Source organism: Polyodon spathula, chromosome 22 (assembly GCF_017654505.1).
Source record: "Polyodon spathula isolate WHYD16114869_AA chromosome 22, ASM1765450v1, whole genome shotgun sequence".
NCBI classification, from domain to species: domain Eukaryota; kingdom Metazoa; phylum Chordata; class Actinopteri; order Acipenseriformes; family Polyodontidae; genus Polyodon; species Polyodon spathula.
Window position 1 is genome coordinate 9,144,260 of NC_054555.1, and position 27,780 is coordinate 9,172,039.

Sequence of the window (27,780 nt, forward strand, 5' to 3'; positions counted from 1 at the left end):
GTACAGTGGAGAATTTGGATCAGGTGTCTGCCTCTGCATTAAAGCTATGTGTTTATTGTTATAGTACATATAAATAAATATATGAAACACTTATTTATTTCAAAGTTGAGTAGGCAGTGCCTCCTCCGACGAGCCGCCACCGCTGTGATCATCTGCTCAACAGCAGATTCCATTTTAATTAGCTTCTGCTTTGCAAACTGCCTCCTCCATACCTTATAGATGCTTTCTTAAATACCCATCTGGGTTTCCAATTTTACAGAGTGTTGCAGCTGAAAGAGTAGAAATGTACCATTCAAAGACATAATGAATTGACAAGGAGTCCAGTTCAAAGCACCTTGCTGAAATGCTTAGTGTAAATATGCTGACAGATTACCCACCCTACACTTTCAAAATACACCTCTCAGTCATTCAGTGAAGCTACTTTTTATTCTGCAGGGTACTTTTGACAATCTGTCGTTTAATTTGTTTCTTCTTCTTAACATCCCTCGCTCATTACAACCTTCAAACGAACCTGCAGTCTTGCTGTTTACAATTATTGCTTGAGGCGACCCCATGCTGTCAGGCAGCTGCAAGCAGCCTTTCTTTTCTGTGCAGTAGCCTGGCGTTGCCGTGGCGTACCTCATTTCTCAGTCCTTTAGTGTAAGCCTCCTAAGTTGCAGTGATCTGGGGTTTTTCCAGTCAGCTGTTATCTGTGACACTATTAGGCAGCCGTTGATAATACATATGAAACCTCTCCTTTCAGGACTCCTCATTAATGAGCTGCCACTCCAGGTCCCACTTTACTCTTTGAAGGTGGAGGCACAGTGACAGGGATTGGATCTGAATTGTACTTCTTATAGGGGTCAGCAGGCTTCATATTGCCAGGCATCAGGGGCACTGGAGCATGTTGCAGTTTAATTCATTTTGTGGACAGGCAGCATATCTGTGTATGTGCTCCTATGAATTTTAAATACCATATGCAAGCATGTATTTGTGTAGAATAACATGGTATCAGTTTGACATTCACTTGCTGAAGTCATATTGCTGGCACCAGACTGGTAATATGTTTTTTAAAAGGACCCATCTGGAGCCAAAATTGCATTGGCATTATACAGTTGATTTAACATTTCTGATAAGCTGCCTTTTTTGTGCTTCATAAATATTTACCCAGAAACTTTGTTTCTCCTGGCTCTTTAAACTCATGTTTAGATGGTGTCTTAATGAGGGTTTCTCACTCTATAATGTTGGCCTCAAACACAGATGGTGGTAGATCAGCTGAATCATGACAATAGAGAAGCCCATGTCCAGAGTAAGTTTGACACTTCGTTTTTTCTTCAGCAAGGACATTGCAAACAGGCCTGTTTACCAGTCAGATTAATTCTTGTAAATGTGTGTGAATACCAACTGAAATGTCTGCGGATACTTACTCTGGCACTGTGTGAAGCGGTCTGAGCTTGCGATTTCACACTTGTAGACGGTAACCTCAGATCACACAACTTTGTTGCATGTTTCAGAGAATTCCCATTGCCAGGATTTCATTTTCAATGGGAACTTTCCTGGTAAAATAAACAATGAGTTTGGATAGTGTAATAGTCACTTACAAAGTGCAGTCACTATACCTGTGCAAGAGTGGAAAATTCTAAATTGTATAATTAATTGTTTAGCGATATCAGTTAATTAAGTGATTGCTTGACTTTTAAAAGCACAATGGGGGAAATGTGTGGCTGATGGAGAATTGGAAGGGATTGAAGTGAGAGAGAGAAAAAGAAAGAAATTGAGTAAAAACAAAGAAATAACTTGTGTTTGTTTTTGGTTGGGGTATTTAGACAGGCATAACCTGTTAGGTTAGGTTTTTATTTTATTTATTTATTTTGGATTGGTTTCGAAAAAATAATCCATTCGTCCTGGTGTTTGACTTTGTATTGTTTAAAGAAAGAAGATGGTGTTGGTGAGAGCTGCCACCTTAAGCACTGCAAAAAAGGGCAACTTATTTCCTATGAGCTTGTGGCTTCAGGCATTATAGCCCCCTGTAGTTAACATTAGTCTTCCCTCGGGTCAATATTTTTCTATAGCCCTCCTCTCCAGTCCATATTTACTATATCTGTCTATAAACGAGCAAGATGGGCCGAATGGCCTCCTCTCGTTTTGTAAACTTTCTTATGTTCTTATGTTCTTATGTTCTTATCTATCTGTCTAATTTTAATTTTATTAATTATGCTTTGACACATTCCTTGATTGCTCATGCCTTGAAAAATTTAAATCTTTATAATAATTAATATATAGTGACAATTTATATTGCCTGTTTACCACACTTATCACAAGCTCCTAGCCATCTATATATGTTTGGATTCCATTTGGTTCTAATCTCATGAACTTCAAAACTATTTATAACCTTTCCTTTTCTGTGCATGTACTACTTGTTCATGAGGACTCTCTGTATGTGCTGTACCCGTGATGTTTTCCAAACCCCCTATTTATTGCTTCATACAACACTGTCCTTCCCCTCTTAAAACCTCATTAAAATCTGGGGATGATAAGAGTTTCATGTCTGAGCTGAAGGTGAAAATTAATCTGGATGCCTTTCTGGTGTCATGTAAATCTGTTCATACCTTTGTAGGGATAGAAAGAAAAACCCTCCAGTTTGTGTTTTACTATGACTTTTATCCCCAATGCTGAACAGGTAACAAGCTCAGATGTGTTAATTCATTATAAAACCTCACACTGCCAATATTTAAATGTGTCCAACTGTCTCAACTGGCATTTGGCCAGAACTTTGAAGGATGCAAAGGATCAATGCTCTTCAAAATAAAATAGTCTAAAATACCCAGCACAGAAAACAGCAATAGTTTATTCTATCCATGGATCAGTCATTCTAAATTATTTAGAACTCTGTTGCCATTGTGTTCTTGTTTTTAAATGTAATTGATTTTATATTACAGTAGTTTGTCATTTGTCTGATGTCTCCTGCAGTTCCGACCGCATGTTTCCTGACCGCATGTTTCGGTGTACATCTAAGTAGACCTAAATCTCTGTTCAATTTCTAATTATTTTTAAATGTTACCTCTATACTCTACAAGTAAGAATCTCAGCACATTGGGTCACAATAGATTTTTGACCCGGATTAAAATAAATATTTTTTTCTTCATAAATATGATCACGCACGCATTAAATATACACTTCAGATTTTAGATGAAAGATATGAAAGACAAATATATAATGATTAGGTTGAGAAACTAAAAGAGAAAGATGGGGAATAAGGAGATATGTCTTTTGGTGTAAAATGAGTTGCCAGGTCTTATTGTGTTTTTTTTAAACATCCCTTTTTGGTTGGTAGTACAAATATCTCTTTTTATATAATTGACAGAGCTATCCAGAAAAAGCACATTTGTTCCAAAAACTAAAAACTATTTGTCAAAATAAAACTTTGATATATAAATAATGTCTTGCTTAAATTAACTGTAAACTATTCCATACATAGCATTTTAGCTTACAGGCCCCATTTGCTTGAATTCCATATTTAGTTCATTGTCATCTATAGTCCTGTTTAATGGGACTTGCTCTAGAACCAAAAGCTTCTGAGTTCAAATTTCAAGATCTCCTGTGCAAATTTGCTGTAGTTGATGACCCCCTCTCCCACCACCACCTAACTGTATGAATGCTTCTTTATGCAACCTGCTCTTCATACAGAATGTATACAGAGAGTAATTCATTACATTAAGAGCCTCTAACTGCAGAGCACAATCAAATCATTCTGATTCATTGTGGTCACTCATTTGACAAGACAGTCAATTTAGAACGAGAGAGAAAAGCAGCCAGTAGAAATCAAAGCTCCAGTTACAACCAATATTGTTTGTTTTATTTATTTATTTATTTTTTCTTGAATTTAGATCTTAATCTGACATTTGAGAAGCAAGCTAAGCAGGAGTCAGGCAAGGCACTGTTACCATGGCTACCAAGCTGTTCCCTTTTTATCTTCCCAAGTGACTAGGAAGCGCCTGACCTGTTGTACTGTGTAAGAGATATGCTGTGCACAGACCATTGTCTGCTCTTATTCTTAATTAGATAAACACTGTAATGCATCAACGGAAATCATTTTTACCAACAGGATTCTAATTTCTGACTTCCTCAATTACTGAGAAAGCCTGCTGTTTGCCTCCGCTCTTCTGCACAGACATTGACATTGTTTTGCTTGGTGATATACATAGACGCTAGAGTAAACATGTTGTTTGCATGACCTTTTCCTTTGCTCCTACTTAATTATCTGGTTTAAAATAGGCACCTCAGAGGGTAATCTCCCAAGAGTGGAACACAATCCACAGCTCACTGCAACAAGCAAACGCTTTGCACAAAGCAAACATAGAAAGCTGGCCCTGGCTTCATATATGTAAAACATTTCATATGTTTCTATTGTAATTAGTGGTCTGTGTATGCCTGCAGGTTATTGATTTATGATTGTATTAAATGCCCTGGGAGCTGCACACTTTGATTACTGACACATGTATAGAGAATATTATTTCAGTTGTGCTGAGGAGGGTACTGAATAGCAGTTTTACAATTTAATAGTTAGGTTAGGAGAAAGTTCAAAGTTTGTGGTGAAAGTGTGATTAACTGTAACAGGAATGGAAATAAACTCCCATTGCATAGCAGTCACCCTTTCCAGGTTTTGATACACACTTTATTACCCTCAGTGTATAGGTAATAATGCAGGTATGTTTGATTTAAACTCCAAGTAAAACCAGGACTGGATCAAACTGCTATGCAACGAGAATGCTATTTCCATCCCGGGGTTACAATTAGGTTTGTATGTAGAGGCTCCTGCAAGCGCTGATGTTTTTTTAGAACATTTGTCTCCAGACAAAGCGATATAATTGTATTCTTACGATTAACATCAGCACAGCAAGTGTTAAGATTAAGGCAAGCAGGCATTCAGCCAGTTAAGTAGAAGCAAGTGTGTTCTAATCAGGAGAGACTTCATGTAATAATCTTGTAATAATCTTCCAATCCCTTTAGAGCATTAAGGTGATTTAATGATGCTTTAATGGGATGAGGTGTTACACTGACAACTGCAGTACTGCAGCTGGTATTAAGCCTCACAGTACAGATTGGGCGGGCTGGGTCTATCTGTAACACACACACACACACACACAGGTACTGGACTGGAGCTGATGAAGAGAGTGCTGATTCTGTTTGTGATTGCTTCATATTACAAACCTGTAATGTTTACCATTTAAAGGGAAATACACAGGTGGCTTTGAATCCTTTGGAATTATTTGTTTTCCTGAGCAGTAACACTGTTCTGCATTTTAATATTTTGATGCATGTCTCAAAAATGATTGTGACTTGAATTTAAAATAACACATTCACTTAATCTTATGGTAAAGCAGATAAATAAAAACTGCCGTAGTTATTGTGATTTACTGGAGTAAAACTGTGGCATACTTAAATCTGCATTCTGTTGCATGTATTTTTGTTTCGTTCAGGATGTGTACCATTGGGCAATGTGAATGAAGTAACAGTTCCCTAGGAACTAAAGCTGAACAATAGAAAGGAAATTGAACAGTTTTTTTTTTTTTTTTTAAAGCAGAATGGCAGGTGTCCGTGTCCCAAAAACAAACTTCACAGCAGCTGTGTCCAGCAATGTCTTCCTTAGTTTGAATTGATCTTGCTGAGAAGATGGTATAATCCAAAACCATTTCACCAATGAAGCAGGGCTCTGCTGACACTTATAAAAGTTTACCACAGTATTTTTGCTCAGTAATTTTGCACTTTTTCCCATGGTTTATACTATGAATTTAGTTTACCATGTTTTATAATATGCTTTACCAATACTGCTTTGGGCTTTATCATGCTTACCTATGCTTTACCAGGCTTTCAGTTTATTTGGTTGCACTGCTGTGCTTTTACTATAGCAAACTTTAGTAAGGACAGGATTTACACACATTGCATTTCTTAGTGCTGTAGTACCTTTTGAAGCTCTGTTCATGTTGCTGTAGTGCTCAAGTTTCATTTGCCAAAGTGTCAATCCCCTCAGACCAATACTTACTAGGATGGGCAAGAATGTTTTGCTACTACTACTGTTACAACCCGAGTAACTAAAACTTGAGATGCACCTTTCTCAGTTTCTCAGAGGAGTGGCTTCAAGTACTTCAACTGATGCTTCAGAAACCACAGTCAAAACTTTTCTTTGACGTCACCTTTTGGTCTTCAAATTGGTTAATTTTCAAATTCATCTCAAAGCAATGGATTTGTGACACATGATCCATTAAATTCATCAGGAAAATTGAATTCTCCTGTCACCAAATCCGTAGTAGCCAAGGCTGTTGAGCAGTAATATACTCAATTTTTAGCCTCATACAACTTCTAAATCTAAAAATAAATCAACATTAAGTCAAAGTTAAATCTAGGATTGAATCCCCCATCCATAGCTAAGTGTGTGTGTGTAAGTATATATATATATATATATATATATATATATATATATATATATATATATATATATATATATATATATTATTACACACACACACACACACACGCATGTGTGTATACTTAGGAAGCACATACCGGACAATCACTCACGCACTTTGATATTTTCTATTCAAAGTGGCTTTGGAAAAACATTCTCACTAGGTCAGTAGCAAAGAGGCCTGGTACATTAATGAGGACTCAAAGAGCAGGGCCTTTTGAATTGAGCTGTGATTTTCATAGATGCCTGTTTAGGCGGCTGGTTTGTCTCTGGAAGCTGAATTCCAGTCTGGCGTTTTTCCCAGATGGAGACTTTGCTTTGCGAGTAGGAAGGGCTGCATAATCTGGAGAAAAGATCTGCAGTAACAGAGATTGTCTGGAATTTTAGCCAACAGGACATCAGTGATTTTAAACAACAAAACAAAATGATGTGTTAGTGAGGCTATAAGGGGTGACACATAGTTACAGGAAATGAGACACAGTGTAGTACAGGGGACAAGAGAATCAGAGCCATTGCAAGTCTGTTAACCCCAGTGATAATGATGATTCTAATTTGGATAATAGATGTATTGAAGTGCATTATAATGAAGTAATTATAGATAAGGGAGAATGAGAGTGTCACAAAACCATAACACTCAAGGTTAAGTGGTTTATAGGATGGAACCACATTTTATTGTTTTATTTTTATTTGTAATATGTTATTTGTGCAGAATATGTTTCTTGCATAGGAAGGGAGTTTTGCATAAAACATTTTACAGTAACATAGAAAATATGTACACACTTAATATATGTTTTATATAACACTGGGACTACAGTCATTTCTAAAATATGAATTTTATATTTCTAAATGAATGTTGGCGAAAGGATATATATATATATATATATATATATATATATATATATATATATATATATATATATATATATATATATATATATATATATATATATATATATATATATATAATATATAATTAAACGAGTCATTGCTTGAAAGTTTGACATTTCTTTCTTTTTACTTTCTCTTAAGCTCTTGTAAAATACATATAAAAACTGAGCTGCCTGATTTGTGTTTCTGTCTGGGTTCCTTGGAAGGAGGTGGTGTGGAGAAAATAGCTGAGTAAGTTAACCTGACACAGCCTCTGGGCTCCCTGACAGCTCCCCCCTCCCCCAGTTCTGCTTCTGAATTCTCTAGTCATACTGCACTTTTTCTGACTTCCCTTCACAATTGTAAATACTAAATTAGGGTGTCCTGTGTGGCTTGTAATTAATTATGTTGATGAAGTACAGGGTTAAGTGGGCAGTTATCTGAAATTTAGCACAACGCAAAAATCATACAGGACCATATTATCACTGCATTTCCTCCATGCTTTAATTGCCTCCTCGTGGTAATGGTTAAAAAATGAAACCCCTTGAGAGTGCTTAAGAGAACTTGAAATATAGAACTAGCTCTGTAAAAATTAACAGGCGTTACACCTCTTTCAAAAAATAGGAGTTAAAGACTGGAGTAATGCTTTGAAAATATGGCCTAGTGACTTCCTTGTGCAAACAGACTCATGTGCCACTGAAACAGCTTGGTCACTTAGTCGGTTTAGTCACGTCTGAACCCAGACTTTGTGTAACATTACTAATCCATTGAACCCGTTAGTAGCATTTTAGTCCCACAGCTCAACCATTATTCTGCTGTACTGGCTGTGTGCAGTTTTCGGCAGCACTTGGCTGTATATTTTATGTTCTTTTTTTTTCTCTGTGTACTGTATTGGTGAGTTGCTACAGGTAGTGGTCACAAAAACGGAAACACCAGTGTAAAGTCACTTAATAGGGTGTTGGGCCACCACATGCCAGCACGGCCTGTATGCGCCGTGGCATTGCCACATGTGATGAGCGGTTTGTGCATTGCAATCCGACTATGGTATCCTGCTCTGGGGATTTCCCGGCAGACCGTTTTTGATTAAACTGGCTGCTCGTGCCACAGATTAAAATTTGCAGTCAGTCGATCTGCAGCTGTTCGTCTGTTTTGCCTTGCACTTTGAATTAATGCAGTGATATCATGATCCTGGAGTATACGCTTCCGCCCACTGTTGCCCATTGCTGATGATGTCTTTCCCTCGGCGTTCCATGCCGACATCGCCTTAGACACTGTTGCTCTTGAAACATCAGCAAGTTGAACTGTCTTGGTCACTAAAGCTCCTGCCAAACGCACCCCAACAATCACCCCTCTTTCAAAGTCACTGAGGTCTCCTCTTGCAGCCATGCTAGCCATAGTTATAGGCAACCAGGCCTGTCCAGCATTTTTATACATGACCCTAAGCATGCTGGGATGTTATTTGCTTAATTAACGCATGAGCCACACCTGTGTGGAAGCCCTTGCTTTCAATATACTTGGTGTCCCTCATTTACCCAGGTGTTTCTATTTTTTCTGTCCACTACCTGTATGTTGCATGCGTTTGTCCTTCTAATAGAGAATGTGTTTCTGGTTAGTTGTACTCCATTTCAGCAATTGAATGTTATGCTCATTATTTCCTCCGTACCAGGAAAGGGATGAACCCGAGTCCTTATCTGTCGTTCTGCAGCTCCCAATTTCTTGCTATCAATAAACAAACATGGCCACGAGTCGAGAGAACAGGACATGGAAGGGAGAATATATTGAACAGTTAAACATGCTAGCCACTTCTTTTGCAAGCCAAAGTCCCAGTTGTTGCAGCTGTAGACTCTGAAGTTTATTAAAAACAAAGTAGTTGTGGTTTCCCCAACAGCGTCACAGTTCAGTTCAGTCACTGTGCTATATTAAGAGCATCCTCAAAGAGAGCCTTTGTTTGTGTGACTCAAACTTTTAAAACAAGCTTTTTTGTAAGTTGATTTGCATTTCCAAATGTTTCTTGAGCAGTGTGTTCTCTGCCCCTGGAGTCACACTCATTTGTCATATGTGGTTATTCCAAAACCCAGAACAAATTCAATTCAGAAAGCAATTGAATCAAACAGACATTTTTTTAAAAGATCATTCTTTACATAATGTAGGAGAGACCTTTAGACCAAATTTAGGAACCACGTTGGCATTTTTGGAAATTAGTTTGCAAAGGCAAACACTAACCTTGTCTGAATGCTCTAAATAAACACCCACACACGATCTTGTCCTGACCTGGGACTGAAGTCCTAGCTTTCTGTCATCCAGTCTACACTGCTAATATTTAAACAACCCCTGGAGAGAAGCGATTGCTTTTTTATCATGTACTGTAACACACAGTGTATCTGGGAGCCATTTCTCAGTAGAAGCAAGTACCAGGTGTAGCTGTTCTTTGAATAATAACTGCAGTCAAACTTTATGAGCCATATGTTAAAAATTGTAGCTTTGGAATCCCAGAGTGGCTCACCTGGTGGACCGTGTAGTGAGTAGGGCGAGTCATACAATCAGGGAAGCTCAGGTTCACATCCTGGCTGTGCCAAGTTGCTGATCTTCACTGGGGAGTGTTGCATTTGGGTAGGCAGATTGTCAGACTGCTTCTCCTTGCTACACTTCAGGGCCCCCTACTGGGCAGATGCTAGTGGTCACCTGCAGGTCTGTCTTTGGTCCTCCTGGGGCTGGTAGCACAGTTGAGTTGATAGTGTGATAGGATCTTCTGACCTCCTAACTGTTGAGGGAAGTTGCCACGATGAGGGTACATCATTGGATAGTCTAAATCGAGGAGAAAAGGGGTAAAATAATTGGATATAAATTAAAGTATTTTAGCGTGCAGAGGTGTAGGCAGCAGCAGGGCTGGTAGGTGATGTAATCACACACAAATACATAAGCCCAATGTTCACTCCTTGCAGGGGAGCAGGCTCCTTTGTACAGCGGTATCGGAGCTATGCTTTAGTGCGAGAATGTAGGTTAATGCAGGCAAGCGCATTACACAGGGCAAGGCAATCCACACACATGCAGAAGACGATACCGCTGTACAAAAGAGCTGCCTCCCCCCCATGCACCCTACAGTATATTTAGAAATAGGAAACAGTAAATTAGCCAAGGGAGTTTCTACAGCAAAGCACAGTACGTAAAAGAAGCAACACTGCAGACATCCAAGATCACATTTTAAAAGTAAACAAGATGAAATGTGACCAATGAATGACTCAAACTGCTGGCATTGGGGAATTTTGTTATGTTTGCTAGTTGTTTTCTGAACTACTTTATTCCCTAATTTGCCCAGTCTTGTTTTGTATGGGTGAGCTGGAACTACTGGAGGAAATGTATTTTTTTGTTTTTGTTTTTTTTGTTGGTCTTTCATGCTATTTCAGATGTTGTGGTTCCATCTTCAGTTTTACATTTTTTGCCAGTTTGTAATTAAATGCAATATGTTTATTTTTTGCAGTCACTGCACTGTTTTGTTCTCCTTGTGTCTCATTCCAAATGAAGTAATGTGCTGTTCTATTAATGCCTTGTAATGTCCTTCCAACAGTCAGTATTATGACAAACGCATTCTTTCTTGACTACCTTAGGGTAGTCACCAGAAACACTTTTATGACATATAGCGTTTAAACTGTTCTTTAACTGTTGTACAGTGTGATCAATTTAAATAGGATTTTCCCTATGCGTGTTTTATTAACCCTGTAGTAGACAAACCTAAACAATCTCAAAGTCCTCTGTACTTTTCTGGGATTAATATTTTATTGTGTGAGTTTTACCATGATTTGTGGGATTTTTTTGATTTTTTATGACTTGTTTTATCAAAAATATGCATGTAATATATTTGAAACAGTGAAAGAAAGGAAAGTGAATGATTTAGTTGCATTTAAAATCTGACAGAGTCCTACAGTCACTTATTGTTTTGCTCACGGTCAACCCTTTTGGCTTGGTCTGTCATGGTTCAGTTCCTCACATTCTGATGCATTCTGGTCTTTTACCATTGCAGTTTCTCTTAATTAGGGCTATATTTGAAGGAACTTCAACGTAAAATTGAAAATCTCTCTTCTGAGAACAAAAAACAGACTTGACTGGTTCAAGACCACCTGACTTCTGATATCTGAAATGCAGCTTCACAATTTTAATTATTTTCTTGTTTTTAAAGTATATGTAATCACTGAGAAATTAGAAATGTGCGTGAGAATAGTAGAAATGTGTTTTGGTCTCATTCTTTTTTTCCTGGATCCCACTTGTAAACAAACTGGGTGTGCCAACTTAATGAAAAAATAAACTGTGACCTGTGGCCTGCCTTGAGATTCACTCTACAATCCGTCAGCCAGTGTCTACAGCTGAACGATGCATTATTTGTACAGACAAAACAATATCTAAAAGCAAGTTACCCACATCATGAGATTGTGAACAGCAGTAACACTGCCTTCAGGGAGTCCAGTTGCAATCACAGCGTGAGACTTCACCTTGTGACAAAATAAATCTGGCCCCTTCACCAAGCAGCTGCTTCTATGGGTGTTGCTTAAGGAGTCTTATGACCGGGTAAGGGATAAAACAGAACATTGTCAGTGGAAAATAAAAAAAACAAGCAAAACAAAGTCTTACTGTTTCAAAAGTAAACTGCTCCATGTGTTCTATAGTTATTTAGTGGGAGTAGAATATGATGTAGTGTAACTTTTAGCTCACAGAGTGTACTTTCAGCCGTGCAGACACATATCAGAATTGATGATACTATACCACTAAGACAAACAATATACAAAATAAATGTTGGTTTGCTGTGACCCGAGTCATGTTTCTAAAGTTGGGTAGGTATGTAGGTTTTGTAAGATGGCATGAAATATAATGCAGGGTTAGAAACTCATGCTCGCCCGAGGCAAATTAAATCTGATGAGGAATAGTTGATATCTGTGTCTCAGTAGTCCTCTGGGCGAGTACTGAAAACAAGTCTTGCATTAGTCAGTTTTCTAACTAGGTGCAGCAATGGTGAATAAGCATTCACAAATAATGCTCAGAAAACAGTCACTGAACTGAAACCTCCCTTCATCTTCCCTGCAATGCCAACCCCACTTAATTACGTTTTACGTTTGTGTTCTTCCTCTGCACAGGATTCAAAGTTTATCGTCTGAATTTACTGAAACGCGTTGCATCTTTTGAAGTAAGTGCAAAGTCATTTTACAAAATTACATTTTATACCGGGTTACGAACCTGACTGAAGATCTCATTAGCAAACGGGGACGGTTGTACGGACGAGGTAATAAGCCTTGCTGAAGCGGTTTTCTCCCACTGCTAAATAAATAAGAGCTACCTAGCCAACAATTTCATCCCGAGAGCTGCAGTGAAACATACTTTCTTAAAGTGGTACTTTACTGAAGACTGCATGTGTACGTGAATACATTAATTATTGTAGATAGTAATTCATTAGCCTGACAGCTTTTTTGTAAATAGCAACACATGTAATGGACAGTAAAATAAACATTTTACTTGTATCATCGGTGTCAATTTCAGGCAGAGTCTCATGGTCGGCAAGGTGACACAGCTGAAAGAATTTTTTCCTCTATCATCCCGTCTGGAGCTGTCAGTGTCTGTTTCTCAGCACACAGTACAGTTACCATAGTCGCTCAGTAACGAGGTGCAAGCAGGTGTTTATTTTTTAGCAAAATAAAATCTAAGCCTATTTGTAGGAGCCCCAACTGTTGTATTTGATTCCAATTTAGGCACTTCACATAAGGACTAGTAAGTTTGTATCAGGACTACCAAGTTTCAAAAAGTTTTAGTCCTTTGGACTAGTAGCACAGTATTGTTAGTTTCTAACCCTGTAATGTTTTCTGTTTTGAGTTTATTGAAAACTCTACTGGGAGGAATTGCCTGTGCAGGTTGTTTCTTTGATTGCAATTGGGCAGCACATCAAGATAACATATATATTTTCTAAAGGCTTGATGTCACTCTTTTCTTCCAGTTCCTAGGCTGTAATCACTGGGAAAGTTTTCTTCTGTCAGAAAAACAGCATAACTTCCAACCAGGACCTTGTAATCACTGAAGGCTCAAGTCTGTTTTTCATACCTTTCTCAAGGGTGACTACGGATATTGTAATATGCTTTTGTTATGCAGATGAAGTGTTCTGTTAAAGAACACTACCTCCCACACAGTAGCCCAGTGCAATAACCACAATGCCACCCACAGAACCCCAGTACCTTGTTCACTTTAGTTCAGCTCTGTCTAAATTATCTAATTATGAAGGATTGCTCTTTCTGCAAGGCCCTTTTTCTGCAGTCCATGGCTCTGATAGCTCAGCTGAGAACAATGACAGATGAGATGGGGGTCATGGCACATGGAATTGACAGCTGCCATATTAACAGGACCAAATTAAAAAAAAAAAAAAAAAAAAAAAGTTTTGTGTAGATAATAGCTTTAATAGACTGCAGCCATTATTCTGCATTACTTGAGGGTGCACATTTTGTTAAGTTTGGTACACTTGTCTTATACTTTAGACTTCCCTGGTGTACACCAACTCTGAATTGGCTTTTGGTGTCTGCCTAGAGCACTGAATCAAGACCAGAAACCATATGTTCCACTGAACTCCTTAATGTAAATGGTGCACAGCAGCCTGGGCCTCTCCCACCACTCCAAACCACTTGAGCTGCGCAGGACTGCCTCATTCGGGCTGGCACATTGCAACTAGGGGTGAGAGATGGAAGCTCTCTTATGGTCAGCCCTCTTTCCATAGCAGTTCTGTCTATTCTAAATATAGATAATGTTATTTGTATTCTTCTTACCTTTCTTCAATCTAGGATGACTAAACTAAGTCAGCAAAAAGCGCCTCACTTAACAGTCTTCTCCAAATGAGTGCTTTTTATCAAACATTTTCAACACATTTTTTGAACGGTTTTCAGTAACTGCATGTCATTAACAGTATACATGAAGAAGAGAATGAGATTGTATCTGTACTGAGAGAACTGAAATCCACTGGAAAGTTTCAGAAGAGTGTTTTGATAGTGATCCATTTGAATGGCAGAAATGACACACTGGGTGTTAATGCAAGTAGCCTGTTGTACTAACATGTGTACTGAGCTTGCCTATTCCCTATTGTGTATTGGTAGTGTAGCACTTTGCAGTAATTTATATACTCTTCAAAAATAGAAATATATAGGTGTTTTGAATCTACTTTTTTATAGCATTAATATGGCAGTTTGCATAGTAAAATACAGTTCCAAAGAACCTTAACCTGTACAGAAATCATTAAGACATTCGATAGTCACTTTCAAAGGTCAAACAAACTTCAAGATCAACAGAAATCAGTAACGGGTATGTCCACCATTGGCATCGATGGCAGCCTGACATCTACTGCCCATGGATTGAATCAGAGCCTGGATAACATGCCGGGGAATGGCAACCCACTCCTGCTCAAGTGCCTGGAAAAGTCCTTGTAACATCTGTGTCTTGGGTCGTCGCAGATGTCGATCAAGCTTGACCCACAAATCGAGACAGCCAGGGAAGCACTTGAACATTGTTCTGGGTGAGGAAAGCTGTGGTGGCCCAGGCTGTGTGTGGTAAAGCATTATCATGCTGGAAAATGACGTTACGATGGTTCATGAAAGGGATCACATGAGGCTGTATGATCTTATGACAATAGTACTGAGCTGTCAGGTTGCTTGAACATAACCAAGGTTGGTTCTGCCACTGTCTGAGATTGTCGCCCACACCATGACAATCCCACCACAAAATGTGTCAATCTTTCGCACACAGTTGGCTGCTAAACGTTCTTGACGTGACCTGTATACCAGGGAAGCAGAAATCTGGATTAATTACTGAACACCACGTTTCTCCATCTTTATTTGGGCCATACTGTGATTTATAAAACCACTGAAGTCATAGTCGATGATTTTGCAGTGTAAGAATCGGTCCTCTAACTGGCCTTGCTCGGATACCTGCCTCCCGTAGGCAGTTTCTGACAGTCTGTTCGGAAATTCTATGCATTCCTGGTACTGCAGATGTTGTAGGGGTTGCAGTGGTGAACCTGTCATGTAAATGAGGTTAGTGTATAAATCTGTCCTGGGTTGCCGTCGTCACATGTGGTCTGTCAGATCTTGGGCAGTCAAGTGTTGTTCCACATTGCTGGTATCGCTGCCAAAGTTGTCTTATAGTGCTCTGGGAAATGTTCAGACACCATGAGGCTTGGTAAGTCTAGGCATAACTTCAATGTGTCTACAGTGAACCCCAATAAGACATGCGAGGTGAGAACCCTCCACATATTATAGCCACATCTCTGCATGTTGCACGTACTGTTAATGCACGTGAATATTGCAAGTCTTAAGCAAATGGTGTTCATTTTGGAAATATTCATGTGTTTTCGATCCTGATAATTTGACACAAAACGTGTTTAAATAAAATACAATTATTTTGATCAAGTTTTGTTGCAATTTTTAAGAGATTGAAGAAAAAATATCTGCTATGTGTTACTTTTTTTGAAGGGTATATATGTCTAGGTCAAACAGGGGGATGTTGTTACAAATTGTGCATATAGTTAGACACATAACATGTTCAAATTAATACCTTACTACTACTACTAATAATAATAATAATAGTAGCTCCTTTCATAGTGGACCACTACCACAAAGCTCTTTACAAGATATGAGACTAAGGTGTGTGAACTATGCATCAGTTGCAGGTTAAGTGACTTGTTCAGGGTCACACAATGAGTCGGTGGCTGAGCTGGGATTTGAACCTGGGATCTCCTGGATACAAGCCTGTTTCTTTAACCACTGGACCAAACTAGAATAAGTTCCTAGAACAAACTAGAATAAGTTAAAGATGCATATGGTGTCATGTTAATGTTCCAGATTATACCTCTCTCAACCACTGTACCACAGAGAGCTGTTGCATCCATCTGAGGAAACCGACGGGAGGTGTTGGCAAGTCACCCATCTCACTGTATCTTCAAATGACTTCAGTCCTTGGCTCTAAAAAGCAATGTACTTGCCATGTGTCCATCACTTCGGCAGGCATATTTGTTTGTTGATTTTAGTTAATTGCTAAGCACGGATTAGACTCTCTGCCTTTTTTTCCCCCTTCGGTCACTGGAGTCTTGGCTTATTCTCTGACAGAATGTGACAGCTGTTTTGCTGAGTGTTAATCTGTAGGTGCCGGCAAGAAATAGTATGTTACACGGCTAAATTAACAATGTCAGTCGCACAAGCCAATAGTATTTGTAACGCTATTAAAATACACTCACTGGGCACTTTGTTTTAGGATCGTCACCTGGCCATTTGCATTTAACGCTCCACCAATATGAATATGCAAACTAGGCTGGATCTTTTAATTCCACTGGAAGGCTGAACAACTTCCTGTGTGTTCTTGACAATTGTAGATGATCCACCCCACAATGCTGAGGGACCGGGTACCTTTCAAGGTGAAAATTCAACCCGCCACCGTGCTGGTGTTGCCCATTAATGGTTAAAGGCAGATGAGAAAGATTTCAGTATTCTTCCTTGGCTAGAACAATTGAGCATCCAATGGATGAACCTGAATCTGTGGCTGCAAGACGCCTCCACGGGCCTCTACCAACCCAGCATTTGGTGGGAGTCCTAAAACAATGGACAGTAAATTTAGTTTGTTGTATTTCTGATTTGCATTTAAAAATTAAGCGTTTGATCTGGTCTTCATATAATCAGTGTGTTAGAACACTATGTAAAAAGTAATAATTGAAATCCTCCTCACACCAAAGTGCTTTTAAGCAGACAGTTTGCAGCATAAATAACCCCTTTCCAGTGTTATTCTTTCGGTGCATTCATTTATTACAACCTGCAACTGCAGAATTAAATTTAGTCTTCTGCCTGGGCTTCTCAGCCAAATGCAGTGCAGGAAAAATACCTAAATATTATTGTTTTTTTAAATCATTGGCAGGCAAAAGCAACAAAATAAAAACAACTTATGCAAAGCCTGTGTTGCATATAACTCATGAATTCACAGGCACTCTCCATATGGCACTGTTAAAATAGTCAGATTGTGATTTTGTGTTCAAAAGCACCCTGGAGAGAATTTTCTCAACAAAACTGTTTTCCAGAAAGTGTTTCAAAGGAGGGCTGATGAGAAGTGTGATATGTAAACCTCTATATATGGCCACAGATAAGCTCATTGTATACAGTGGCTTGTGAAATTATTGACCCCTCTTGGCATTTTTCCTATTTTGTTGCCTTACAACCTGGAATTAAAATTGATTTTTTGGGGGTTTGTATCATTTGATTTACACAACATGCCTACCACTTTGAAGATGCAAAATATTTTTTATTGTGGAACAAACAAGAAGCAAGACAAAAAAACAGAAAACTTGAGCGTGCATAAGTATTCACCCCCCCAAAGTCAATACTTTGTAGAGCCACCTTTTACAACAATTACAGCTGCAAGTCTCTTGGGGTATGTATCTATAAGCTTGGCACATCTAGCCACTGGGATTTTTGCCCATTCTTCAAGGCAAAACTGCTCCAGCTCCTTCAAGTTGGATGGGTTCCGCTGGTGTACAGCAATCTTTAAGTCATACCACAAATTCTCAATTGGATTGAGGTCTGGGCTTTGACTAGGCCATTCCAAGACATTTAAATGTTTCCCCTTAAACCACTCGAGTGTTGCTTTAGCAGTATGTTTAGGGTCATTGTCCTGCTGGAAGGTGAACCTCTGTCCCAGTCTCAAATCTCTGGAAGACTGAAACAGGTTTCCCTCAAGAATTTCCCTGTATTTAGCGCCATCCATCATTCCTTCAATTCTGACCAGTTTCCCAGTCCCTGACGATGAAAAACATCCCCACAGCATGATGCTGCCACCACCATGCTTCACTGTGGGGATGGTGTTCTCGGGGTGATGAGAGGTGTTGGGTTTGCGCCAGACATAGCGTTTTCCTTGATGGCCAAAAAGCTCAATTTTAGTCTCATCTGACCAGAGTACCTTCTTCCATATGTTTGGGGAGTCTCCCACATGCCTTTTGGCGAACACCAAACGTATTTGCTTATTTTTTTCTTTAAGCAATGGCTTTTTTCTGGCCACTCTTCCGTAAAGCCCAGCTCTGTGGAGTGTACAGCTTAAAGTGGTCCTATGGACAGATACTCCAATCTCTGCTGTGGAGCTTTGCAGCTCCTTCAGGATTATCTTTGGTCTCTTTGTTGCCTCTCTGATTAATGCCCTCCTTGCCTGGTGTGTGAGTTTTGGTGGGCGGCCCTCTCTTGGCAGGTTTGTTGTGGTGCCATATTCTTTCCATTTTTTGGCTTTAATGTTGCTCCGTGGGATGTTCAAAGTTTTGGATATTTTTTTATAACCCAACCCTGATCTGTACTTCTCCACAACTTTGTCCCTGACCTGTTTGGAGAGCTCCTTGGTCTTCATGGTGCCGCTTGCTTGGTGGTGCCCCTTGCTTAGTGGTGTTGCAAACTCTGGGGCCTTTCAGAACAGGTGTATATATACTGAGATCATGTGACAGATCATGTGACACTTAGAATGCACACAGGTGGACTTTATTTAACTAATTATGTGACTTTTCCATTATTTATTTTTTAGAATTTTTTGAAACAAGTTATTTTTTTCATTTCACTTAACCAATTTGGACTATTTTGTGTATGTCCATTACATGAAATCCAAATAAAAATCCATTTTAATTCCAGGTTGTAAGGCAACAAAATAGGAAAAATGCCAAGGGGGGTCAATACTTTCGCAAGCCACTGTAGAAGTTCACAATTGCACAATGATACAGAATCACAGTATGTAGAGGGGCTGGATTAGATAGGGTTTACTCAGACCTAAATTAACTAGTTGGATTCCTTCTAGCAAGCTCAGCAACTGCTTAGCAACACAGTGTAATTGGGAACTGCGATTTGGTTACTCCTTCTGTCGACTATTTAGATTTGATTGGAATGCAAGACAGGTTAAATCTATTATTCACTCTATAGAAATGAAAATGAGTTATTTAATACCTGAACTCTCAGTACTTGTTGTACAAAAAGTGTTAACAACAGAAAGATGAAACAAAAAAAGGGGGATTTGATTGTAACTCGTGTAGTATGTGGACATCAACTCATACAGATGGTTGTACACGTTTTAAGTTTGAATGACTGGAAAAGCACAAGCAGGCATCATTTCTAAATCAGTGGCCTTCTAGTTAATTTGTACATTGAACCTTTTAAAATATTAACCAGAGGGGAGGTCTGCTTGTGGGAAGGGCACAGCTTCAGTCGAGATGTGATGCCAGTTTATCTAAAGTTGGCTTTAATCTAAAAAGGCTGAACTGCTGTACTTGGAACGTACCTTCAACAAATTTCATTCGTCCAGCTGTTTATTTTTTAAAGGTCTACATGGGAAGGCTGCTGACTCAATAGACTGACAAAGGTATCTACTGTAGGGCACTGTATTAAATTTAACCAAGTTAGTAGGAATTGAAAGTCAATCTTGTGGCTGTTTTTAAGGCGCATTGGCACTTTTGCAAGCAGTATTTCATACTAAAACTGATCTACACTCGAGCCCTCTGTAATGTCGGTCCCTCCAGGACAAGATAGTTCTGGGGGAAGTACATGTTAGGTCTGTGCTGTATCTGCTCAATGGTAAAAAAAAAAAAAAAAAAAAAGACTTTCTTTGAAATCTTTTTAAGTATCTTTATTTGCGGCTTACTTCTTGGATGCCTTTGCTATATATTTGAAACAATTTTCCTTCCATTTTCCAGATTGAAACTGGAATATGGCGTTTTCTCAAATTGGCACAGGTAACACACCGTGGCATACAATGTAATGACTTAATGGAAAATTATCGATATGCATGGTCCAGAGGAATTTCCAGCAATTGGGAGGCCATTGGATTCTGGGAAGGAAATCTGTACTGTAGGTCCTGGGAGTTAAATGGGGGCTGCAGTAAGTGTCTGGCTTCTCTGTGAACAGGTCTGCATTTTCCGTGTATAGATCCTACCCAACAAACCTTTTTCCAGTATTAAAAATACAGGAGTGTGTGCTGATTAATCTTCAAGTGGTTGAACTGAAGGGACTTGGTGAGATTCTGCCCAGGTCTTGGGTTGACAATTGCTTTTCCTTGCATTTTGATATCTTCAGAAGCTCATTTATGCATTGTGTTTTTTAGTGTTCTCGAGTAGTTTCTTTTTCCAGTCATTTCTTTTCCGAACATTGGCAAGTGTCTGCCTAGCTAGAATATGCTAAACTCCTAAACAAGTCCTGATGAATCAGACTGTCTAATTAAATCTTGTCTCAGCCATCAGTTCTGTTGCAATTATACCCCTGGTAAGCTTAGAATATAAAAACTTTTATCACTGTAAAAGAGCCTTAGAATCAAGCCATAAACACAACACATCACAGAAAAAAACAAACAAAGGACCAAGTCTTCATGTTAGCAGTAATACCCCTTGGTTTAGGACGCTATCTATTAAAGCAGATTGTACCCTCTGTGAGTACAGTGTGCCTTCTCTATGTGTAAAGGGGGACCTGTCCATGTGTGTTTGTGTGTATACATGTACTGTTGTACATAAATGCTTGTTACACTTACATGAACATACTGTGGATGTAAGTTAGGGTACTTAATCATAATACTGATATTTTGTTTTTACAGCTATGATGAGGGTTGTATAGCATTGACATATGTGTTATCTAAAGTATAGTCCCAGAATTCTGTTCTTGGGCCAGGCTTCCTTGTGGGCAGTGCTGATAGGGTTATCTCAGTTGTTCTCGTTGGTAATGAAATGGCTCTCCATATGACAACAAGACATTGTAGCCAGGTGGGATTGTTCTCTCCCTGAAACGAGAGGCCATTATGAAATAGCTTTATCCTGTAAAGTCAAGGGACTGACAGCTGAAGCTCTGATCTCTTTTGATCTATTTCTCTCTCTCTCTCTCTCTCTCTCAGCAGATGTTGGATTTGTGGAAAGTGTGATTTAATAGTCTGTGTTGGAAGATCACCATTTACAATCAAGGTTTTGAACTTTGTGTACAGAATACTGTTGAGACTTGAGTGTTACTTCCGTTCATTGTTTTGTTCTTTCTTGGGATTTTTTTAAATTCCCTGAATAACTCTGAGAGGTCCTTCAAACTCATTCCTGTCACCAACAGCTGATGTAGGGCTGTGTCTGTTGTAAAACATGTCATTATCCCAAGGGATTTTTGTGACGTTTTTAGTTTTTGTTGGAATCATTTTAATTTCAGTTGACATAAGTGTCTTAATTTGATCAGAGTGGAACAGCTTTCTGTTCATACACAAAATAATAATTACACAAACGCAGGTGCCTTTTTATAAAATGTAATTAAATTAGATTATACACATTTACTTGAATATAATTGAAGAAACAAATGAAAAAAACACTCTCCTTTTTAAAGATTGAAAGAAATAAGCAGTCCACCTTCTTGATATTCCATTGTGTGTGTGTGTGTGTGTGTGTGTGTGTGTGTGTGTGTGTGTGTGTGTGTGTGTGTGTGTGTGTTTTTTTTTTTTTTTTTTTTTGGAAGGACCAAAAACTGACCTTGATGAAATTTGGCATACGTGTAGAGATTGAGATGAACTAGGGAATGCAACTTGGCCTCCCTTTATATTCATATTGCTAGAAAATTCCATTGCAGTAAAAATAGGCCAAGTTAACCCCAATTGTTAAATACCTGGCCATTTTGTGTGCATTCCACATTGTTTTTGTTCTATTGTAAATGGAATGTTTTGATAGTACCGGCACGCCACCATACTCTACTTGCTGTTTGAACTGGTCTCTAGAGTTGATAGGTCCAAGGAGGGTGTGCTGGAAGAGGTGTACTCTGTGCCCTTTAAGTGGTACAAGTCACGTGATCTGTCCCAATTAACTCCACCCCCTGCTGCTATTGTGGTGTCAAAGGATGATGATGATGATGATTACATCTTCAAGCATGAGTGCACTCAGACTTTAATCTGATTTAATACCTTTCTCTGTGGCAAGTTTGATTTTTATTAAATTGAATTACATTGAAAGACTCATCCTTCCCTAAGATATTGATGTTGTTCAAGGTAGGCAGACAGGTAGGGATAAATTCACCGTTCATCCTTCATCCCAAAACATGCTCAATTAGATTGAAATCCAGGGTTTTTCGTGGCCGTGGTGGATTCCTGAAATTTCTGTCATGTTCCTCAAGCCATTCATGCACAGTTCTGGTGCAGTGGATGGGTGCATTATCATCTTGAAAGTAGATATGCAGAATTGTTGGGTGTACCTGATCTGCAACTATGCTTAAGTAAACTACAGCATTTGTTCAGCCTTCCAAAGTAATCTAGGGACACAGGGTAAGTGTAGAGAACATGCCCCAAATCTAATAAGATAAACGCATCTTAATGAAGTGACCAGGCAATGTACCTTCAATATAGTATTGGAAGCTTTGCTTTAAAGGCTTTGCAAGGCCATGCAGTGTGTTCAGGATAGATTACAGTTTCAAAATGATCAATTTCCAGCTCTTAGGGAATGAGGAATATTTAACCGAAGAACAGTATCAGATACCCAATAAATGGAGAGGGAATTAGATATTCAAGTTTAATTAAAACAAATTGGCAAAACATTGATTTATAATCGGGTAATATACTGAAGGCTGATTGTGAGGCGTGTGAGTACAAATGGATTTTCCAGACAGTGATTTACGTGTAACAATTAAAATTTTATTTAATATTACATGAGAAAAAAAAGAAAAATAATAAAGAAGGATGTGAGGGAGGGAGTGCGGGAGTAATCAAAAATAAAGGAACGGAAGCCTCTTAGTCCTCTTTGCGTTCTGCTTAAATCCAGAAATAAAACAAAAAGGAATAAAAACAGAAAAGAACCAAGTTAGTAAGGCCTCCGTTCGTGACACAGTCCAACCTCCCAAGTACTTCCCTCCAGCCTTTTTTTTTTTCCCCGCCTCTATTCCTTAGGACCAACCCCGAACACAGTAGCACGTTCGCTTTAGTATGCAAACCCCGCCCCGGTAGTCAGTGGATCACCAATCCCAAACTGACAGGTATCCTTAATTTCACTTGACTCCAGTGGCTGGAATTTACATACTCGTACTTCCGCCCCTCACCAAGGTGCCGCCCCTCAAAAAGATGACTTTTGTCATGGTCACAAGACCTTGGTAAGGGAAATCCCGAGTTGGTTTGATGCCTTCTACTGTTGGGAGGCTGAATTGCAGACCGAAACCCCTTTGACTCGTCACACTGATATATTTAACAATAGTAAATACCAGTGACAGAAATGTGTTAAAGGCTGGTTTAATGTATCAAGATTACAGTAATACAAGGTGGTCTGAAGTAATTCAACATCATATTGTGCCCTATTATAACGGATTACCGCAGCATTGTGCAAATGTCTTGAGTTGTCTATGAGGTGTTTTTTGGCTCAGATTTGGGCCTTTTCTTCCAGTTCTCAGATTCAGAGTATTCTCTTCTGTGTACAGCCTGCTAGTCATGATTGGTCTTTTTGACTGAAATAGAAGAAGAATGAGGACAGCTGTGGGTAATAAATCTCTGAGGGTGGATTTCATTTGCTGTGTGCATCTTGAAGTAGGGAGAGTACATGGGGATTAGTGGTTAGATTTGGGGTCAAATTGCATTAAGAATTTAGAACATCCTACCTTTTTTTTTTTTCTCAGAATGCTGTCTTGCCTGATTTTATCACAAGCTTACCATGGAGGCTAGTGGGCATTGTAGGTTCATGCACAAGCCTTTCAGCACTAAGGGCCTGGATTTGAATCAAGCTTGAATTAGGATTTGTTCTGGACCTGATTTTCTTACTGCTTAAATGAGGTCCTTGTTGAAAATAAATCTTGAAGAGCATCAGAATAGCTATGGGTTGTATGGAAACATTCCTGAAGACCCTTTCTAAAGTGGGCTGTTCTACTGGAAAATGCTTACAATTGAAAGTAGTTGTTAAAGTCAGTAGGCCACTTTGCATTGCTGCTGTCCCTAAATGTTTTTCAAGAATGCCATCTGTCAAGAGGTGGTCAAAAATATATGCACACAATATTGTGGTCTTCTTATAAACATCTAAGTTTCCTGCCTGAACTAACCGCAGCTTTCCTCTGTTCTCTTCTCCAGGTGATGTGGTGGATATCTACCAGCGGGAGTTCTTGGCACTGAGGGACCGGCTCCACGCTGCGGAGCAGGAGAACCTGAAGCGATCCAAGGAGCTCAACCTGGTCCTGGATGAGATCAAAAGGGCCATTGCTGAGAAGCAGGCACTGAGGGACATCAACCACACCTGGAGCAGCCTGTCAGGTATTCTACTATAGTGGGGTGTGCTACTGTTCTGTTGCAACAGCAGCAAGCAACTTACTGGCCACCTTGTTTTGTACTGGTAAGAGATGTTGGCACTTACGTTTTCACAAACCTCTGCTTTCTTCTAGATGAAACCAAGCTGAAGCTGTGGAACGTCACCAATAAGAATGTGCTTCAGCTGCCTACCATCTTCCACCACCTCCCCCACCTGCTGGCAAAGGAGAACAGCCTGCAGCCAGCCGTGCATGTGGGCCAGGGGAGGACAGGAGGTGAGGGGAGAGAGGTCCTTCTGTAGGGATGTGAGATGTATTCAGTTATGAGGATAATTAGGCGCTATGTCACATATGTTTTTAAAATATAATCTTTATATATTTAAGAAGGTTGTTGACTCACCAGCCGGTGTTGTAAATAGAACTTCTTTTTAGTAGTGTTTTTTTTAATTGTAAACAAAGGATAAAAATGGTATCTCAGATAGGTGTATTGTTTAGCTAGTGGAGCCTCTGAAGGACTGTGCTGGTTGGTTGTGTTTTGGCAGTGTCGATAGTGATGGGAATCCCCAGTGTGAAGAGAGAGGTCCACTCCTACCTGACAGACACCCTTAACTCACTGATGTCGGAGCTCACTGTCGCCGAGAAGGAGGACTGTGTCATTGTGGTGTTTATTGCTGAGGTGAGCCGCTCAAATACAGAGGACATGCATACACGCGCACTTGCTGTACAGTCTGGTACAAGACAGAACAGCCACCAGCTCAGTATCATAGTTTGATTACAGAACCCAACAAGACAAATGGGCATGAGTGAGAAAAATGGAAGAACGAGGTCTGCAGCCACACTTCATTCATTTGTAACTTCAACGTGGCACCCTCCACAGTATTGCCTTTCTTTTCGTTTCAGTCGTTTTTGGAGTCTAGTGTGTTATAATCTACTAATGTATATAACAGTGTTTACCCTTTTAATGTGATCAGTCAGTGTAAAAGCAACTCCTATTTTAGAAACCGCACCTTCTCAAATGTTGCTGATTTGTTGATACACCTCTGCTTACTACTAACTTTTCCAGCTGTAATTATCCAAAAACCTGAGGTGAAAAGATATGTCAAATGATGATTCTGCATTTTGAGAGCGAGAGCATATCGCAGCCCAGGAACCCAACTGCTTAAATCTTAAACATTTTAGTTTGGAAAAGATCAGCTCTGCTGAGAAGCAACAACGGGCATTAGGGATTCATTAGACGTCTTTGCTAATGTATTTCTAATAGACTGATTTTAATAGAATTGTCTGCTTTTTATCTGGCAAATGATTCATGTGAAATGGGGTAGCCTTACAGAAATATGACTTCTGATTTGGCTTTAATCATTATCCTGCTAAAGATAGGCCTTTTTCCTTGAAGCACTTTGTTTCAAAATGGCTTACTTTAATGACTTTGTAACAGACTGACAGACTTGGCTGGAAATGAAACAATTGCTTATTTAATTCTGTGAGACACTCAGGAATTAAGCAGAATTATCAGAAAGAAGCTGCACTTTATTTATTTAAAAAGTATTTGAGTCCCCCTCGACTGTAATCACAGGACACGCGCATTAGGCAGAATGTGTCACCTGTTTACCTCACCGCAAACTACACCACACGGTGACAAGATACAAACAAAGTGGCGTCAGTTGAAATCAAGGAAATACTCAAGCAGTGTCAACTTGAATGACTGGAAAGCTTATCGTAGGCACAGCCTAAACGTTTAAGACTGATCACGCAAACTGTACAGCCACGTTGTTGCAGTCACACGAGAACCTTCTCTTTACACTCCTCTAGTAGTAGTAAAAGAATCTGAAAATACTATTAATGTTGTTAAAACTGTATGCTGCTGATCTCAAAGAGCATGCACTGACCTCTTTGTAGCCCGCCGGTGTCAATGTTGACTTCACAAACTGTAACAGAACCCCACTCAAGCAACATCTCAGTTATAAAAGCACAATCTTGGTTCTCTCAAGCTGTCTGCCCTTCTGCTCTCCAGTTTCAGCTTGATGGATCTCTGACAGCAGGAATAGTCAAACATGAGAAATCAATGGTCCAGCAGCTCTGAGGCATGACCAGTCAATGGCAGACACAGGTGCTTCCTGCCTACCCATTCTCTCAGCTTTTTCTAACCTGTCTGTGAGCATCACTGAGTCTGGGGCAATGCCTTAGCCTGCTGTCGTACACCTTCAACTTTTTTTAAGGTATGGAGGGTGGATAAACTAGAAGCGCTCTTAATTAGTGTAACCATTCGGAGACTTGTAATCCTGCATCTCTTATTGAAAAACAAATGCACTGGTTAAACTTACTCTCCAGTTTGTATCTGCAGTATCTTCAGTGATGAAATCAAATTACATAAATCTTAGTCATGTAACAAATCGGAAGATTTTAGCACTGCCCATTTCAAAATATTAGTCATTTTTAGTAACAAAACCCCAAAACAAAAATGACAAATTCAACTTCCTAATGCACTGTAAGCTTTTTATATTTGCTCTTGACTACCAGTATGTTTTGTTTTTAGTTTTTTGCTTTTTTCCATTTTTGTCATAATGCACAAGTCACACTTACGTTTGAACATATATCTAAAGAAGCGCTTATCCAATTTTTTAAACTTGGTTAGGGCGTTCTTTAGTACAAGTTTAAGCATGTTAGAATCTGTATGGAGGCCGTGGTGATCTACTTTTTCATGTTGCCAGTAGTTTGTATGTTAGTGACACACATACTTATTTTTAGAAAATGTATCTGGCACTGGAAGGGTTAAACCCAAAAGACAGGAATGGGTATGGTTGATTTATGGACCGCTGATTTAGCCAATTTCCAGTAACCTGGGCAGGACTGAGAGCATATCCTTGCAAAGAGCTTCCTGTCTTAACCAGAGGAAGCTCATTAAGATGTGGCTGGGTGGGGAGACAGTTGAGTTCTTAACCGCAGTAGAGATTGTGTCAGTGAGTAGGGTAAAGTAAAGGTAAAGTGATTCCGGAACACACTGCAGAGTCCCCTTAACACTTTAAGCAATCTCGCTGACAGCTAGATAATGCCAAAGTAGTTTTAGGAGAACCTTCAATCAAAGGTGAAGAGGTTTACAAAAGACCATGTCAGGTGATGCCAGTGGATGGTATTCATTCACCGTAAAAATGTTTTTTTTTTGTGTGTGAAAGAAGGTATTTTGTTGTGTCTTACATTTATGTGCTTCAAATTAAGCTATCTTTACAA

General features: G+C 39.3%; 1 protein-coding gene across 1 annotated transcript in view; it reads left to right on the forward strand.

Moving 5' to 3' along the window:
* LOC121297157 (alpha-1,3-mannosyl-glycoprotein 4-beta-N-acetylglucosaminyltransferase B) overlaps positions 1 to 27,780 on the forward strand; it is a 67,267-nt gene that overhangs the window by 13,011 nt on the left and 26,476 nt on the right. Inside the window, exons 2-4 of the mRNA XM_041223240.1 lie at positions 24,383 to 24,562; positions 24,691 to 24,831; positions 25,098 to 25,231. Coding sequence (XP_041079174.1) covers positions 24,383 to 24,562; positions 24,691 to 24,831; positions 25,098 to 25,231 — 455 coding nt within the window. The remainder of the gene's footprint in view (positions 1 to 24,382; positions 24,563 to 24,690; positions 24,832 to 25,097; positions 25,232 to 27,780) is intronic.